This window comes from Ipomoea triloba, chromosome 14, assembly GCF_003576645.1.
Source record: "Ipomoea triloba cultivar NCNSP0323 chromosome 14, ASM357664v1".
Lineage (NCBI taxonomy): Eukaryota > Viridiplantae > Streptophyta > Magnoliopsida > Solanales > Convolvulaceae > Ipomoea > Ipomoea triloba.
In genome coordinates, this window is record NC_044929.1 from 17613966 (window position 1) to 17631568 (window position 17603).

Genomic DNA, 17603 nt, shown 5'->3' on the forward strand with positions numbered 1-17603 from the left:
AATGTTGCTTACAAAAATTAAAGCTCCATATTAAATCTCTTCAACAAAAATGTTATGAATAAATGGTAAATTTTCTCAAGGGTGAAGGAAAATATTTTCGGGTTAAGGGTTTAGGGTTGATTTACATGGGTAACACAAGAAAAATATTTACAAAGAAAGGCTAAGTGCTTAGCACTTATTAAACAAACATAGGCTCAACGGGGACAACTAGGGATAACAATTATATACAACGGGTAGGTTTAAAGGCTTGGGCTAAAAAATGGCCTAAATCTTTTCTAAGCATGCAAATCTTCCAAGGATTCTTTCTTATTATTGGTTCATGAAGAGAACCCAAGAATCTCCTCACTTGGAGATTTGGAGGGTAGTAAAGCTCAAATTTACTATCAAGAACCAATGTCTAGGAAGAAATCCTTGGTTGATTTATGGGTTAAAAATGGATTTGAGGAAGGAGTTTTAAAAATCAATTTTAACCCATACTTGAGCTTTAAAGTGGTGAATTTGTGGCTCGAAGAATTTATCAATAATCACCATTTAAAGCTCTATTTGGAAGGGAAGGTGGATAGAAATAAGGGAATTTCTATCCTTCAATCTCTTGAAGGATAACTTCAAGTAGATTGAGTCGAGCTAGCGACATTAAATTTAGCGCTTAATGGGAGGCAACCCATGTTTTCTTAATTTTCTCGCAATTTACATTTATGCATTTTATTTTATTTTTGTGTGAATAAATGCTACGGTTCTATATCTAATGAGCTTTCAAAGTTTTTATCCCTTTGGTTTTTGTAGGATGGCACCAAGGAAAACATTTGAACTTGTGGAGACTTCATGATAACTCTTGATGGCCACAAGAGATTTATCAGGGGAGTTTTCTTTATCTTTTTCCTTCTCCTTGAAATTATTTTCAATTGCTTGACTCATGAGCTTAATTGTTAAATAAATTACCAATCATAGCATTAAATATGATCGCCCTCGATGTATAATGCAAATAGGATTTGACAAGATTGAGTGCACACAAAACTAGAAGAAAAAAAAAAAAACTCCAAATATAATTGATAAAACATATGAAATGCAAATGGAGAAAGATTGTACTCCCTTATGATTCTCGTGCAGCAACAAGAGTAGAGAAGTCCACTAGTTCTACACATCTTTTAGCCTTCCTGTTAAAAATAAGTGAAGTTTAAAACATTTCATCTTCCCACGGAACACGAGATGAATTGGCAAAGGAAGTAGAGTGAGCAAGATTTATCAATTGTTGATATCTTTTCTTTTTAGAAGAAGATTCCCCCAGTGTTTGAGTTTCTAAGCCTAACTCATTGTTGGGGTTTGCTAACATCTGCTCACTTTCGTGTTCTAGCTCAATCACCTTCTCCCCTTGGTCAAAATCTTTCTTAAACTTGCTCAACAGTCGATCCATGTACTGTAATTTCCTATGTGGCCATTGATTGATTCCCAACTCGGTGCATATTTTTTTCAGCTTGTCTTTTCCTATGTGTAATTCCCTTGCCGCCTGGACAACTGGTAAGTGGAAGAACTTTGAAATCATTTCAATGCTCCAAGATTTTTCAGAGGTGCTCTTCTTATCCACAATGGTTATGACTGGGTTGGATGCTTCTTCTATAATTTCCTCAGTTGCAACCTCATTGATTTCTTTTACTTCTGGTACCTCATCCTTGAAATTCCAGATAGAATCAAATTCTTGGCCAAAGCTGCGAATGTGTTCATCACTCGAGGATCTTGAAGCTTCACCTACTAGAGCCAAAGCGCATTCCTCATACTGATAATCCCAGAGGGAGTTCTCAGTAATGGAATGGTTATACTGGTAAGGAGGAGGAGTAGAAATTTCCAGGTTATCCTCCAACCTTAAGAATTTTTTCTGCGGCCATTCGGAAATCCCTAACTCCCTGCACCTAAGCTTTTTCGAAAATATCCTTTTCTCCTCTTTTTCTTTCCTCTGAAATGCTACCTCCCTTGAAGGTTCAATTTCAGCAACAGCCTCAGCTCTAACAGTTGGTTGATTGAGTTCATGAAACTCATTCTCAAAATCATAGAGAGGAGTTAGATTCATCTCATCCCAAATTGAGGTATCATCAAAATCAGAACAATAAATGAATTGAGAATGAAAAGAGGATGAAGTATGATTCTTCATTTGATTAGAAAGATTAAATAGCAAGGAATCACATCAATGAAGAAGAATGAGAAAGTAAGCAGAGGTTGGGGAAAAACAACAAGCTAAGTCAAGAATTCTTATCAGAAGAAAGAAAAGACAATTTTAAAGGATAAAGAACAGGACATACTAACCTGAGAGCTGAACACCAATCTCGATTTCCGGGGCTTGCTGAGCACTAACGAATGGCTTTTGTAAAAAGAGCGATAGTACAATGTCGGTCATTATTGAAACTAGGAAAATTAAATCAACAAATTAAAACTCACATCAAATAAAATCTTGGGTTGCCTCCCAAGAAGCGCTCGTTTAAGGTCATGAGCTCGACCCCTGATTCTTTATTCATATATGGGCTGGAAGAGGTCCCAAACTGCCTTGGCCTCGTTCCTCTCTGCTTCCTGCTCCTTGAATGCCTCATTAAACAGTTTCAATCTTTGCCCATTAACCACAAATGTTTTTCCCTCCTTGTTGGAAATTGCAACTGCTCCTGAGGGAAAATGCTCTTCCACTTGAAATGGTCCTGACCACCTTGATTTTAATTTACCTGGGAACAACTTGAGTCTTGAGTTGTAGAGTAGAACTTGGTCTCCAGGTTCAAAGTATCTCCTCAAAATCCTTTTATCATGAAAATACTTGGTCCTCTCTTTGTAGATCCTAGCATTCTCATAGGCATCCATCCGGAATTCTTCAAGCTCATTCAAACACATCAACCTCTTTTCTCTTGCCAAATCCTCATTCAGATTCAATCTTGCCACTGCCCAATATGCCTTGTGTTCATACTCAACCGGCAAATGACATGATTTTCCAAAGACGAGTTTGAATGGTGAGACACCAATAGGGGTCTTGTAGGCAGTTCTCAGAGCCCATAGTGCATCATCTAGCTTTAAAGACCAATCTTTTCTTGTTGGACTCACTACCTTTTCAAGGATTGACTTGATCTCCCTATTTGCCAACTCGACTTGTCCGCAAGTTTGAGAATGGTATGGCGTAGAAAGTCGGTGATGAATGCCATACTTGAGAAGAATCCTTTCCAAGAGTTTGTTACAAAAATGCTTGCCATTGTCAGTGATGAAGGCTCTTGGCATTCCAAACCTGGAAAAAATGTTCTTCTTAACAAATTTCAACACTGTCTTTGAATCATTCCTTGGGGTTGCAACAGCTTCCACCCATTTAGACACATAATCCACAGCTACAAGGATATACTCATTCCCAAATGACCTTGGAAATGGACCCATGAAGTCCATTCCCCATACATCAAAGAGTTCCACTTCGAGTATACCTTTCTGAGGCATTTCATGTTTCCTATTGATAGTGCCAGTCCTTTGACAATTGTTGCACTTGCTCACAAATTCCCTTGCAGTAGCAAACAAGCTAGGCCAAAATAGTCCAGATTGTAGGACTTTTAGAGCTGTGCGATCGGCACTCATGTGTCCACCATAAGGAGAGGAATGGCAATGGCTCAAGACACTTATGAATTCCTCTTCTGGTATGCATCTTCTTATAATCCCATCTGCACATCTTTTGAACAACAGTGGCTCATCCCAAAAGTAATCTTTCACATCATGCAAAAACCTTTTCCTTTTGTTGAAATTAAAATCCTTAGGGATGTAGCCACTTACCAGGTAATTCACAATGTCTGCGAACCATGGCACATACCGTTTTCCTAATCCAGTCAAGATGTACAATGTTTCTCCCTTGAAGGAATCATCTATGGGCAATTCATCATCCTTTTTGCCTTCAAGTCTGGACAGGTGATCGGCCACAACATTCTCGGATCCCTTCTTATCTCTAATCTCCAGATCAAATTCTTGAAGTAGGAGCACCCATCGGATCAGCCTCGGCTTTGCATCTTTCTTTTGGAATAAATACTTCAAAGCAGCATGGTCGGTGTGAACTATCACCTTGCTCCCAAGCAAATAGGACCGAAATTTCTCCATAGCAAACACCACCGCAAGAAGCTCCTTCTCAGTTGTTGCATAGTTGACTTGAGCATCATCAAGTGTGTGGCTTGCGTAATGGATCACATAGTAGCACCTGTCCTTCTTTTGGCATAGCACCGCCCCAACTGCATAGTCACTCGCATCACACATCAATTCGAACGGTAGATTCCAATCAGGAGGTTGAATGATTGGAGCATGACACAGAGCTTCCTTCAATCTGTTAAAAGCAATAAGACAAGATTCATCAAAATTAAACGCCACCTCTTTCGCAAGCAAGTGCGTGAGGGGTTTTGCAATTTTAGAGAAATCTTTGATGAATCTTCTGTAAAACCCAGCGTGACCAAGAAAACTCCTTACTCCTTTTACGGAGCTTGGGGGTGGCAATTTTGAAATGACTTCAATCTTTGCCGGGTCTACTTCAATTCTCCTTGCTGAAATTTTGTGGCCAAGAACTATGCCTTCAGTTGCCATAAAATGACATTTCTCCCAATTCAGAACTAAATTGACTTCTTGGCACCTGCACAGAACTTTATCAAGATTTATCAAACAATCATCAAACGACTTACCATAAACTGAGAAATCGTCCATAAATACTTCCATGATTTCTTCCACCATTTCAGAAAAGATTGCCATCATGCACCTTTGAAAAGTAGCTGGTGCATTACACAAACCAAATGACATCTTTTTGAAAGCAAAGGTGCCATATTGACATGTGAATGTTGTCATTTCTTGATCATCTGGGTGAATAGAAATCTGAAAATATCCTGAAAAACCATCTAGAAAACAGAAGTATTCATTCTACCAAGGATTATGGGTACCTTGGCATCTTCCTCAATGTCAAGAATCACAAAATCTCCCGGGATGTAGTATTGATCGATCATTACTGGGATGTCTTCTAATACTCCCACTGGGCGCTTTATTGAGCGATCCGCCATTTGAAGTGTCATGGTAATGGGTTTCGGCTCTCCAAGGTTGAGCCTCTTGCAAAGGGAATAAGGCATGAGGCTCACACTAGCTCCGAGATCACATAGAGCACGACCCACAACAAATCCTCCAACGATACATGGAATAGCAAAACTTCCAGGATCCTTCAACTTCGGTGGTAGATTCTTTTGTATTGCAGCGCATGCCAATGCTCCCTCACTAAGATCTATCACTGCACTCTTCTCCGGCTTCTTTTTATTACTCAAAATATCCTTCAAGAATTTCTTGTATGATGGTATTTGAGTAACAGCATCCACAAAAGGCATGGATATCTCCAACTTGTCAATCATCATTTTGAATTTGTTCTCCCTCTCGGTTTCTTTGGACTTCCACAACCTTTGTGGAAATGGCAATAAATTGCAAGGAATCACCGAATCATCAATTTGTTTGCCCTTGTTCTTTTTACCTTGGCTAGGATCCTCCTTTGTCTGCACTTGTCCTTCGGGATCTCCTTTCTGTGGTAGAAGTTCTTTTTCTTTCCCTTCATTTTCAAGAGCAATGTTATCGTCTGGAGAGGGTGGATCAGTCAAAGACTTCCCGCTTCTAGTTACAACAGCATTGACTTGATTCCTAGGATTTTCAGTGCTTGCTGGAAGTTTACCATTAAATGAAGGTTGGGTAGAAGCTTGGGCACCTCCTCCTCGTTGTTGAGCTCGAAGACCTTCAACTTCGGTTTGCAATTTACTCATTTGTGTCATAATCATGTTCATGAAGGTTTTCATGTCCGGATCTTGTGAATACCCTTGCTGATTCTGAGCATTTGCTTGGCTCGTACCTTGTCCTTGATTTCCTCTCCATTGCTGGTTGCCTTGATATCCACCTCTAAAGCCTTGGTTGCCTTGAAAACCAGGAGGTGGATTTCTCCCTTGAAAACCTTGATTGCTCCAAGAAGGATTGACTCGATTCCTCCATTGCGCTTGGCCTTGAGGTCTTTGGTATCCAATCATGTCAACTTGCTCTACAGTTNTAAAACACTCAAACTTTTGAACTTTATTCTTTCAAAATATTTTTTTTTTATTCGTAACTCTTTTTTTTTTCTTTTTCTATTTTATCATTTTTTTTCTTTTTCTCATTTTTTGACAAACCCCCACACTATTTACATCATAAATGTTGCTTACAAAAATTAAAGCTCCATATTAAATCTCTTCAACAAAAATGTTATGAATAAATGGTAAATTTTCTCAAGGGTGAAGGAAAATATTTTCGGGTTAAGGGTTTAGGGTTGATTTACATGGGTAACACAAGAAAAATATTTACAAAGAAAGGCTAAGTGCTTAGCACTTATTAAACAAACATAGGCTCAACGGGGACAACTAGGGATAACAATTATATACAACGGGTAGGTTTAAAGGCTTGGGCTAAAAAATGGCCTAAATCTTTTCTAAGCATGCAAATCTTCCAAGGATTCTTTCTTATTATTGGTTCATGAAGAGAACCCAAGAATCTCCTCACTTGGAGATTTGGAGGGTAGTAAAGCTCAAATTTACTATCAAGAACCAATGTCTAGGAAGAAATCCTTGGTTGATTTATGGGTTAAAAATGGATTTGAGGAAGGAGTTTTAAAAATCAATTTTAACCCATACTTGAGCTTTAAAGTGGTGAATTTGTGGCTCGAAGAATTTATCAATAATCACCATTTAAAGCTCTATTTGGAAGGGAAGGTGGATAGAAATAAGGGAATTTCTATCCTTCAATCTCTTGAAGGATAACTTCAAGTAGATTGAGTCGAGCTAGCGACATTAAATTTAGCGCTTAATGGGAGGCAACCCATGTTTTCTTAATTTTCTCGCAATTTACATTTATGCATTTTATTTTATTTTTGTGTGAATAAATGCTACGGTTCTATATCTAATGAGCTTTCAAAGTTTTTATCCCTTTGGTTTTTGTAGGATGGCACCAAGGAAAACATTTGAACTTGTGGAGACTTCATGATAACTCTTGATGGCCACAAGAGATTTATCAGGGGAGTTTTCTTTATCTTTTTCCTTCTCCTTGAAATTATTTTCAATTGCTTGACTCATGAGCTTAATTGTTAAATAAATTACCAATCATAGCATTAAATATGATCGCCCTCGATGTATAATGCAAATAGGATTTGACAAGATTGAGTGCACACAAAACTAGAAGAAAAAAAAAAAAACTCCAAATATAATTGATAAAACATATGAAATGCAAATGGAGAAAGATTGTACTCCCTTATGATTCTCGTGCAGCAACAAGAGTAGAGAAGTCCACTAGTTCTACACATCTTTTAGCCTTCCTGTTAAAAATAAGTGAAGTTTAAAACATTTCATCTTCCCACGGAACACGAGATGAATTGGCAAAGGAAGTAGAGTGAGCAAGATTTATCAATTGTTGATATCTTTTCTTTTTAGAAGAAGATTCCCCCAGTGTTTGAGTTTCTAAGCCTAACTCATTGTTGGGGTTTGCTAACATCTGCTCACTTTCGTGTTCTAGCTCAATCACCTTCTCCCCTTGGTCAAAATCTTTCTTAAACTTGCTCAACAGTCGATCCATGTACTGTAATTTCCTATGTGGCCATTGATTGATTCCCAACTCGGTGCATATTTTTTTCAGCTTGTCTTTTCCTATGTGTAATTCCCTTGCCGCCTGGACAACTGGTAAGTGGAAGAACTTTGAAATCATTTCAATGCTCCAAGATTTTTCAGAGGTGCTCTTCTTATCCACAATGGTTATGACTGGGTTGGATGCTTCTTCTATAATTTCCTCAGTTGCAACCTCATTGATTTCTTTTACTTCTGGTACCTCATCCTTGAAATTCCAGATAGAATCAAATTCTTGGCCAAAGCTGCGAATGTGTTCATCACTCGAGGATCTTGAAGCTTCACCTACTAGAGCCAAAGCGCATTCCTCATACTGATAATCCCAGAGGGAGTTCTCAGTAATGGAATGGTTATACTGGTAAGGAGGAGGAGTAGAAATTTCCAGGTTATCCTCCAACCTTAAGAATTTTTTCTGCGGCCATTCGGAAATCCCTAACTCCCTGCACCTAAGCTTTTTCGAAAATATCCTTTTCTCCTCTTTTTCTTTCCTCTGAAATGCTACCTCCCTTGAAGGTTCAATTTCAGCAACAGCCTCAGCTCTAACAGTTGGTTGATTGAGTTCATGAAACTCATTCTCAAAATCATAGAGAGGAGTTAGATTCATCTCATCCCAAATTGAGGTATCATCAAAATCAGAACAATAAATGAATTGAGAATGAAAAGAGGATGAAGTATGATTCTTCATTTGATTAGAAAGATTAAATAGCAAGGAATCACATCAATGAAGAAGAATGAGAAAGTAAGCAGAGGTTGGGGAAAAACAACAAGCTAAGTCAAGAATTCTTATCAGAAGAAAGAAAAGACAATTTTAAAGGATAAAGAACAGGACATACTAACCTGAGAGCTGAACACCAATCTCGATTTCCGGGGCTTGCTGAGCACTAACGAATGGCTTTTGTAAAAAGAGCGATAGTACAATGTCGGTCATTATTGAAACTAGGAAAATTAAATCAACAAATTAAAACTCACATCAAATAAAATCTTGGGTTGCCTCCCAAGAAGCGCTCGTTTAAGGTCATGAGCTCGACCCCTGATTCTTTATTCATATATGGGCTGGAAGAGGTCCCAAACTGCCTTGGCCTCGTTCCTCTCTGCTTCCTGCTCCTTGAATGCCTCATTAAACAGTTTCAATCTTTGCCCATTAACCACAAATGTTTTTCCCTCCTTGTTGGAAATTGCAACTGCTCCTGAGGGAAAATGCTCTTCCACTTGAAATGGTCCTGACCACCTTGATTTTAATTTACCTGGGAACAACTTGAGTCTTGAGTTGTAGAGTAGAACTTGGTCTCCAGGTTCAAAGTATCTCCTCAAAATCCTTTTATCATGAAAATACTTGGTCCTCTCTTTGTAGATCCTAGCATTCTCATAGGCATCCATCCGGAATTCTTCAAGCTCATTCAAACACATCAACCTCTTTTCTCTTGCCAAATCCTCATTCAGATTCAATCTTGCCACTGCCCAATATGCCTTGTGTTCATACTCAACCGGCAAATGACATGATTTTCCAAAGACGAGTTTGAATGGTGAGACACCAATAGGGGTCTTGTAGGCAGTTCTCAGAGCCCATAGTGCATCATCTAGCTTTAAAGACCAATCTTTTCTTGTTGGACTCACTACCTTTTCAAGGATTGACTTGATCTCCCTATTTGCCAACTCGACTTGTCCGCAAGTTTGAGAATGGTATGGCGTAGAAAGTCGGTGATGAATGCCATACTTGAGAAGAATCCTTTCCAAGAGTTTGTTACAAAAATGCTTGCCATTGTCAGTGATGAAGGCTCTTGGCATTCCAAACCTGGAAAAAATGTTCTTCTTAACAAATTTCAACACTGTCTTTGAATCATTCCTTGGGGTTGCAACAGCTTCCACCCATTTAGACACATAATCCACAGCTACAAGGATATACTCATTCCCAAATGACCTTGGAAATGGACCCATGAAGTCCATTCCCCATACATCAAAGAGTTCTACTTCGAGTATACCTTTCTGAGGCATTTCATGTTTCCTATTGATAGTGCCAGTCCTTTGACAATTGTTGCACTTGCTCACAAATTCCCTTGCAGTAGCAAACAAGCTAGGCCAAAATAGTCCAGATTGTAGGACTTTTAGAGCTGTGCGATCGGCACTCATGTGTCCACCATAAGGAGAGGAATGGCAATGGCTCAAGACACTTATGAATTCCTCTTCTGGTATGCATCTTCTTATAATCCCATCTGCACATCTTTTGAACAACAGTGGCTCATCCCAAAAGTAATCTTTCACATCATGCAAAAACCTTTTCCTTTTGTTGAAATTAAAATCCTTAGGGATGTAGCCACTTACCAGGTAATTCACAATGTCTGCGAACCATGGCACATACCGTTTTCCTAATCCAGTCAAGATGTACAATGTTTCTCCCTTGAAGGAATCATCTATGGGCAATTCATCATCCTTTTTGCCTTCAAGTCTGGACAGGTGATCGGCCACAACATTCTCGGATCCCTTCTTATCTCTAATCTCCAGATCAAATTCTTGAAGTAGGAGCACCCATCGGATCAGCCTCGGCTTTGCATCTTTCTTTTGGAATAAATACTTCAAAGCAGCATGGTCGGTGTGAACTATCACCTTGCTCCCAAGCAAATAGGACCGAAATTTCTCCATAGCAAACACCACCGCAAGAAGCTCCTTCTCAGTTGTTGCATAGTTGACTTGAGCATCATCAAGTGTGTGGCTTGCGTAATGGATCACATAGTAGCACCTGTCCTTCTTTTGGCATAGCACCGCCCCAACTGCATAGTCACTCGCATCACACATCAATTCGAACGGTAGATTCCAATCAGGAGGTTGAATGATTGGAGCATGACACAGAGCTTCCTTCAATCTGTTAAAAGCAATAAGACAAGATTCATCAAAATTAAACGCCACCTCTTTCGCAAGCAAGTGCGTGAGGGGTTTTGCAATTTTAGAGAAATCTTTGATGAATCTTCTGTAAAACCCAGCGTGACCAAGAAAACTCCTTACTCCTTTTACGGAGCTTGGGGGTGGCAATTTTGAAATGACTTCAATCTTTGCCGGGTCTACTTCAATTCTCCTTGCTGAAATTTTGTGGCCAAGAACTATGCCTTCAGTTGCCATAAAATGACATTTCTCCCAATTCAGAACTAAATTGACTTCTTGGCACCTGCACAGAACTTTATCAAGATTTATCAAACAATCATCAAACGACTTACCATAAACTGAGAAATCGTCCATAAATACTTCCATGATTTCTTCCACCATTTCAGAAAAGATTGCCATCATGCACCTTTGAAAAGTAGCTGGTGCATTACACAAACCAAATGACATCTTTTTGAAAGCAAAGGTGCCATATTGACATGTGAATGTTGTCATTTCTTGATCATCTGGGTGAATAGAAATCTGAAAATATCCTGAAAAACCATCTAGAAAACAGAAGTATTCATTCTACCAAGGATTATGGGTACCTTGGCATCTTCCTCAATGTCAAGAATCACAAAATCTCCCGGGATGTAGTATTGATCGATCATTACTGGGATGTCTTCTAATACTCCCACTGGGCGCTTTATTGAGCGATCCGCCATTTGAAGTGTCATGGTAATGGGTTTCGGCTCTCCAAGGTTGAGCCTCTTGCAAAGGGAATAAGGCATGAGGCTCACACTAGCTCCGAGATCACATAGAGCACGACCCACAACAAATCCTCCAACGATACATGGAATAGCAAAACTTCCAGGATCCTTCAACTTCGGTGGTAGATTCTTTTGTATTGCAGCGCATGCCAATGCTCCCTCACTAAGATCTATCACTGCACTCTTCTCCGGCTTCTTTTTATTACTCAAAATATCCTTCAAGAATTTCTTGTATGATGGTATTTGAGTAACAGCATCCACAAAAGGCATGGATATCTCCAACTTGTCAATCATCATTTTGAATTTGTTCTCCCTCTCGGTTTCTTTGGACTTCCACAACCTTTGTGGAAATGGCAATAAGTTGCAAGGAATCACTGAATCATCAATTTGCTTGCCCTTGTTCTTTTTACCTTGGCTAGTATCCTCCTTTGTCTGCACTTGTCCTTCAGGATCTCTTTTTTGTGGTAGAAGTTCTTTTTCTTTCCCTTCATTTTCAAGAGCAATGTTATCGTCTGGAGAGGGTGGATCAGTCAAAGACTTCCCGCTTCTAGTTACAACAGCATTGACTTGATTCCTAGGATTTTCAGTGCTTGCTGGAAGTTTACCATTAAATGAAGGTTGGGTAGAAGCTTGGGCACCTCCTCCTCGTTGTTGAGCTCGAAGACCTTCAACTTCGGTTTGCAATTTACTCATTTGTGTCATAATCATGTTCATGAAGGTTTTCATGTCCGGATCTTGTGAATACCCTTGCTGATTCTGAGCATTTGCTTGGCTCGTACCTTGTCCTTGATTTCCTCTCCATTGCTGGTTGCCTTGATATCCACCTCTAAAGCCTTGGTTGCCTTGAAAACCAGGAGGTGGATTTCTCCCTTGAAAACCTTGATTGCTCCAAGAAGGATTGACTCGATTCCTCCATTGCGCTTGGCCTTGAGGTCTTTGGTATCCAATCATGTCAACTTGCTCTACAGTTGAATAAGAGTTGTGGCTGCCAGGTTCCAATAGTTGACAACTTTGAGAAGCATGAGCACCGCCACAAATAGCGCAACTGAGCACCATAGCCATAGTTGAAGATAGTGGTGGGCTTGGAGTTGTTGGTTGTACCATCGAGTAGGCTTGTGGTGTGGGTGGCATCTGGGATGAGGAAATGACTGACTGAGCATTCGCCTTCTTATTCAACACCATTTCTTTCAACATGTGTTGGATCGAATCCAGTTGGGCTTGCATGGCAACCTTCTCATCCACTTCAAACATACCTACTACTTTCTCTTTCCTTGGTTGCTCGACTCTTTCATTGTACCAATACGCAGTGTTGGCTGTGATTCTTTCTATCAGCTGCTCTCCATGATCGGGCGTCATATCAAGAAACACTCCCCCCATAGAAGAAGTATCCAACACTGTCTTGTAGTTGTCTAGCAATCCTTCGTAAAAAGATGAAATGAAATCCCCAGGAGATAGGAGATTCCTAGGACACTGCCTCCTGAGATCCTTGAACCTCTTCCATGCCTCGTACAGATTTTCACTTCCGAATTGCTGGAAATTCTGGATTTGCTTCTTCAATTTTGCAGCCTTGGAGGGTGGATAGTATTCTTGCATGAAAGATTTGTACAGCTGGTTCCATGTGTTGAAATGATTTGGCCCGAAGGAATTGAGCCAACTCAGAGCTTGATCCCTCAACGAAAATGGGAACAACCGCAGCTTGATTGCATCCATAGACACCCCATTCATCTTGATAGTTTGGCATATTCTGTCGAAATGAGTGATATGCGCCTTAGGATCTTCCAACTTTGAACCTCCAAATTGATTTGCTTGCACCAAGTTGATCATTGAAGTCTTGAGTTCAAAGTTATTGGCCTCGATTCCGGGATAGGCAATGCAATCTTCTTCTTCAAATTGGGGAGCCAGATGAGTAGCCATGGGTTGAAAATTTTGTGCTCTTTGGTAGAAGTTGTTAGGAACATCATGTAATAGGTTTTGATGATACCAACTGTTAAGTAAGAATCCCCAAGTCTCGATACATAGGCAAAACAATGTAAGTTCGATAAGTAAACTAAGAGCGAAAATACAACCGGGTAATTTGAGCTCAACTCGGGAAATATTTAAGCTTAAGGTAAACTTGTTTGAACAACTTAGAAGTTTTCGTGTTGTAAGCAAACAGATAGATCAGAAGCAGGCACGAGACAACTCTGGAGGAATAAGGGTCTACGAGACATCAACTAAGTCTCAAGACACAAGCCAAGTTCGAGAGGTAAGGACCTCTCGATATACCTATCGAGTTCGAGACGTAAAGAATATTCGAGAGATAGACCTCTCGATACATGGGATTGAAACATCAAGTGGTCGAGACATCTTTTATGTTCTCGATAAACCGGCACTTCTCCAAGAGGCTGAATGTTAGTCAACATGTGCAGATAAAATACTCTAAGTTTGGAGAAGAAGAATATCATGGAGATAAAATATTGAAGAGGTGCTGAGCGGGAGGTTTCAAAATGGACGGAAGTGGATGACACGTCAGACCTCCACCACAAACGGTCAAGAAGTGCACCAATCCTGAAGTGGTCAGATTCCCCAAACAAGGAATGATGGGAACATAAAAAGAGTAACTTTATCCAAAAGAAGCAAGTGAAGCATGAGCTCAAGAAAGTGGAATATGGAATATTCACTACAAAACAAAAGGCTCAAGTTACAAGACCACTACTCCATGAAAAATGCTGAAATTGTGCAAAGACCCATGTTCGGCGTGGGAGACCAATTTCAAACGGAATAGTTTTCCCTCCAACGGAACTATTCTTCTACTCTCATATATAAGGACGTAAAGACACAGAAGGAAAAAAAAAAGGGGAAAAGAGAGAAAAAGGAGTTAAAAAGAAAAGAGGTTCGAAATTCTTAAGAAGTGTCTGTCTAAAACGTTCAAGTGCAAGTGCTTAACTTGGAATATCATCCTGATATTCAAAACAGCGAGAAAACACATCTTAGTGTTTCAAGAGAGTTACAAAGCTTAAACTGTTATACATCCAGAAGGTGACCGAAGCTGCTCTACATCGAAGTTGATTCAACGATAGCTTGTGGTCAGATTGGAGTCTGTTACATTCAACTGTGACAACCAAAAACACCTTGCTTTGGATTAAGCAAGAGAGGTGGAGTAACCTGGCTGCTGTCCGAGCGAAAGAAACCTGAGGCTTGACGCGGGCTTGGTGATCAAAGGTCAAGTGCTCGAGAGGTGGAGTAACAAGAAGCGGGGCGAAAAACCTGAGGCTTGAGGCGGGCTTCGTGATCAAAGCTCAAGCGCTCGATATTGTACTAAAAAGGGAAGTTTTTAGTGCAATCCTTCCAGGGAGTTTCTGGAAGAAGAGTGGACGTAGGCGGGTTGGCCGAACCACTTAAAAATCTCTCTTGCATTTACTTACTGTTTTTATCTCTCGCTAACCTCTCGATTGCACTGCATATAAACACACCTCTCGAACTAACTCAAACTCGTGCTAACTAAAAGGGGATAACATTTCCGCTGCGCATAAAACTTTGTCTTCACCTCGTGAGGTATCGAACCTAAACATCCTAAGTTCAATACACACGAGAGGTCGAAAAGATTTGCAAAATCTTATACAAGTCTATTCCCCCCCCCCTCTAGACTTGTACCCCATCCCCTTGGGACCAACAATTGGTATCAGAGCAAGTTCTCTGATCGATATAAACCTTTGTTTATATTGCCTAGAGATCCTTCTTTGAAAAATCTTCTTAAATATTTTCAAAGCACGAGATAATTTTTCAATATGGACAGCATGTTGTCGAGACATCTTCTCTTTGATCTTAGCAGGTTTGACGACTGGAAAACACGCATGCTTGCGTACTTATCAGCCCTCCATGATGAGATGGCCGAGGTTATAACTTCTGGACCAGTCAAGATCCTAATGGTTAATACTGCTGCAGTTCAAACCCAAGAAACACCAAAGTACATCCCAAAACCTAGGGAAGAATGGACCAGTGATGATAGGAAGAGAAACAACCTGGACAATATTGCCAAGGATATTCTCTTCAGAGCTATAGACGAAACCATCTTCCCAAAAGTGAGGAAGTGCAAAACGGCAAAAGAGGTATGGGATACTTTGATGTTAATTGGTGAAGGTGACGAACAGGAAAAGGAAAACAAGCTCACCGTGGCCATGAAGAAGTTCGAAGACTTCAAGATGAAGCCAGGAGAGAGCATCGACAGCATGGAGTCTCGGTTCATGAAGCTCACAACCGAGATCAGTGACCTTGAAAAGGAGATCCCACAAAAGGAGCTGAACCTGAAGGTCTTACGTGGCCTCACTAAGGAGTGGGAAGTAAAGGTGATCACGATGAGAGATCACCGAGATCTGAAGGAAACCACAACAGACAAACTCTTCCGGGATCTCAAAGCCTTCGAGTTCGAGATGTTCCCAAGAGATGAGGACATTGTGGATCGACGAAACGTAGCACTTGTTGCTGAGCAACCATCCACATCTTCAAGGTCAGACTCTAATCCTATGAATGTTATGTCTGACGAACAGTTTGCTCTCTTTGTGAGAAAGTTCAGGAAATACATGAAGATGAACCAGGAGAGCAACAAAAGTTCACCTTCCTCCTCAAGAAGGAAAAATGAGAGATATCCATCCAGAAGGACGGAGGAGGAAAATCAGGGTCTATGCTACAACTGTAGAAGACCGGGACATTTCAAGGCCGAATGCCCTTACCCACTAGTAAGCAAGCATCAGGGCCAAGAAGGCAAGGATTCCAAGAGAATAGAGGAATCCAGGGAGAAGCCAACACAAGGTGGCTTCAAAGGATCATCAAAGACGTATCAGCGCAGGAAGGCGCTTGTTGCTGAAGAATTCGAGAGGACAATCGAGGAGTCCGAGACGTCGAGCTCCAGCGAAAGCAGCAGCAGCTCAGAGGATGAGAGGGGGCTCATCTGCTTATACACCGAGGAAGAGGAGAATCAATGCCTAATGGCCATTGACAACGAGGTAACCTCTACTCCTACATCTCGCTGCTCTACTTCTACCTCTCGTTGTTCTTCATTTAAAAGCGATGAGGACCCCTTCGAGATGTTGGAATCGCTCAGAAGGAACCTTAACATCGCCAATAGCACTCATGCTAGAGTGATGGATGAAAACAGCAAGCTAACTGCTGAAAGAGATATGCTTAAGAACGTCTCGAAAGAGAATTTGGAGCTGACTCTCAAAGTAAGTGAGTTAGAAGCCAAAGTAATCCTACTATCTGAAGAGTGCAAAGCTCGAGAGACGAGAGAGCTTAATCTTCGAAAGGTCATAGCATCATACACTAATTCCTCCAAAGCTATGGAGAAAATGGTGGTTGATCACAGACCTACAAGTGATAGAACCGGTCTAGGGTTCCATCAAGACCATCTCTCGAGAGATAAACAGACCAATGGTTTGGGAACTTCAAGAAATGGAGGATCTCAACCCAAACCAAATAAAGGTCATAAAGGACCAACAGAAAAGACCAGAGTAGCTATTCATAAACCGTCCCTATACACCAGCAATGGAAAGTATAGGAAAGCTACGAAGAATGGCCGGGTAAACAATATTGAGAGATCACCTTGCTATCTCTCGCAAGGCCATTCCAAGTACAAAAAGAGCTACACTCCATATAATGCACCTCAAGGCAAATATGGAAGGTCTGAGATCCACATAGTTAGGAACTCACGGATGGAGAAAGGAAGACTCTATCCATCTAGTGAGAATTGGTCATCAAATCACAAGTTCTGGAAGAAACCTCACTTTCAGCAATTTCACATGACCAAACAGCGTATGAAAGGCATGGTGCATAAGCCGGTCGAAAAGTCTCTACCTAAGTTGATTTATGCACCAAAGAGGCCTAAAACCTTTGCTAGCATTCCTTATAATTATCAAACGTACAATGGCTACATTGCGCCTAGGCCTGGAATAATGGGCACAAGGTATAAATGGATGCCTAAACTCACTAACCCACCAGGACCCAAAGTTTGGGTACCTAAACTTGCTTGATTTCCTTGCAGGACACCAGGGACGTGTGGTTCATTGACAGTGGATGTTCGAGACATATGACTGGAAATCTAACACTGCTTGAGAACATCCAACCTATCGAAGGTCCCTTGGTGACATTTGGCGACAACGAGAAGAAGGGGCGCACAAGAGCTGTTGGTGAAATCCAAAAGAATGAGCTGGTTATTAAAGGAGTGTCCTACGTTGAGGGGCTCAAGTTCAATCTCCTTAGTACAACCCAGTTCTGTGACAAGGGCCACAAAGTTGTCTTCACCAAAAGCAAATGTCAGATTATGAACGAGGAATCTCTCGAAGTCGTCTTGGAAGCAGCAAGG

General features: G+C 40.6%; 2 protein-coding genes across 2 annotated transcripts; both read right to left on the reverse strand.

Moving 5' to 3' along the window:
• Positions 1–1174: 1174 nt before the first annotated feature.
• LOC116004045 (protein RKD2-like) lies at positions 1175–2062 on the reverse strand. Its single transcript, XM_031243986.1, has one exon. The coding sequence runs from the start codon at positions 2060–2062 to the stop codon at positions 1175–1177; it is 888 nt and encodes a 295-aa protein (XP_031099846.1).
• LOC116004046 lies at positions 1258–11992 on the reverse strand. Its single transcript, XM_031243987.1, has 6 exons — positions 11171–11992; positions 8686–11084; positions 8484–8538; positions 7527–8325; positions 4983–6040; positions 1258–4896 (listed from the first exon to the last, which is right to left on the reverse strand). Exons 1-6 carry the CDS (start codon positions 11990–11992, stop codon positions 2497–2499), a joined length of 7533 nt encoding a protein of 2510 aa, XP_031099847.1. The 3' UTR covers positions 1258–2496.
• Positions 11993–17603: the final 5611 nt, after the last annotated feature.

What these genes read in the sequence shown, in the direction of transcription:
- LOC116004045 (XM_031243986.1), bottom strand. Translation starts at nt 2,062, where the DNA reads ATGAATCTAACTCCTCTCTATGATTTTGAGAATGAGTTTCATGAACTC.
- LOC116004046 (XM_031243987.1), bottom strand. Translation starts at nt 11,992, where the DNA reads ATGAAAACCTTCATGAACATGATTATGACACAAATGAGTAAATTGCAA. An exon ending in TTCCAGCCCATATATGAATA is followed by an intron (nt 8,539 to 8,685) that starts AAGAATCAGGGG and finishes TTTTTACAAAAG; the next exon opens with CCATTCGTTAGTGCTCAGCA. An exon ending in GATTGGTGTTCAGCTCTCAG is followed by an intron (nt 8,326 to 8,483) that starts GTTAGTATGTCC and finishes AATCAAATGAAG; the next exon opens with AATCATACTTCATCCTCTTT.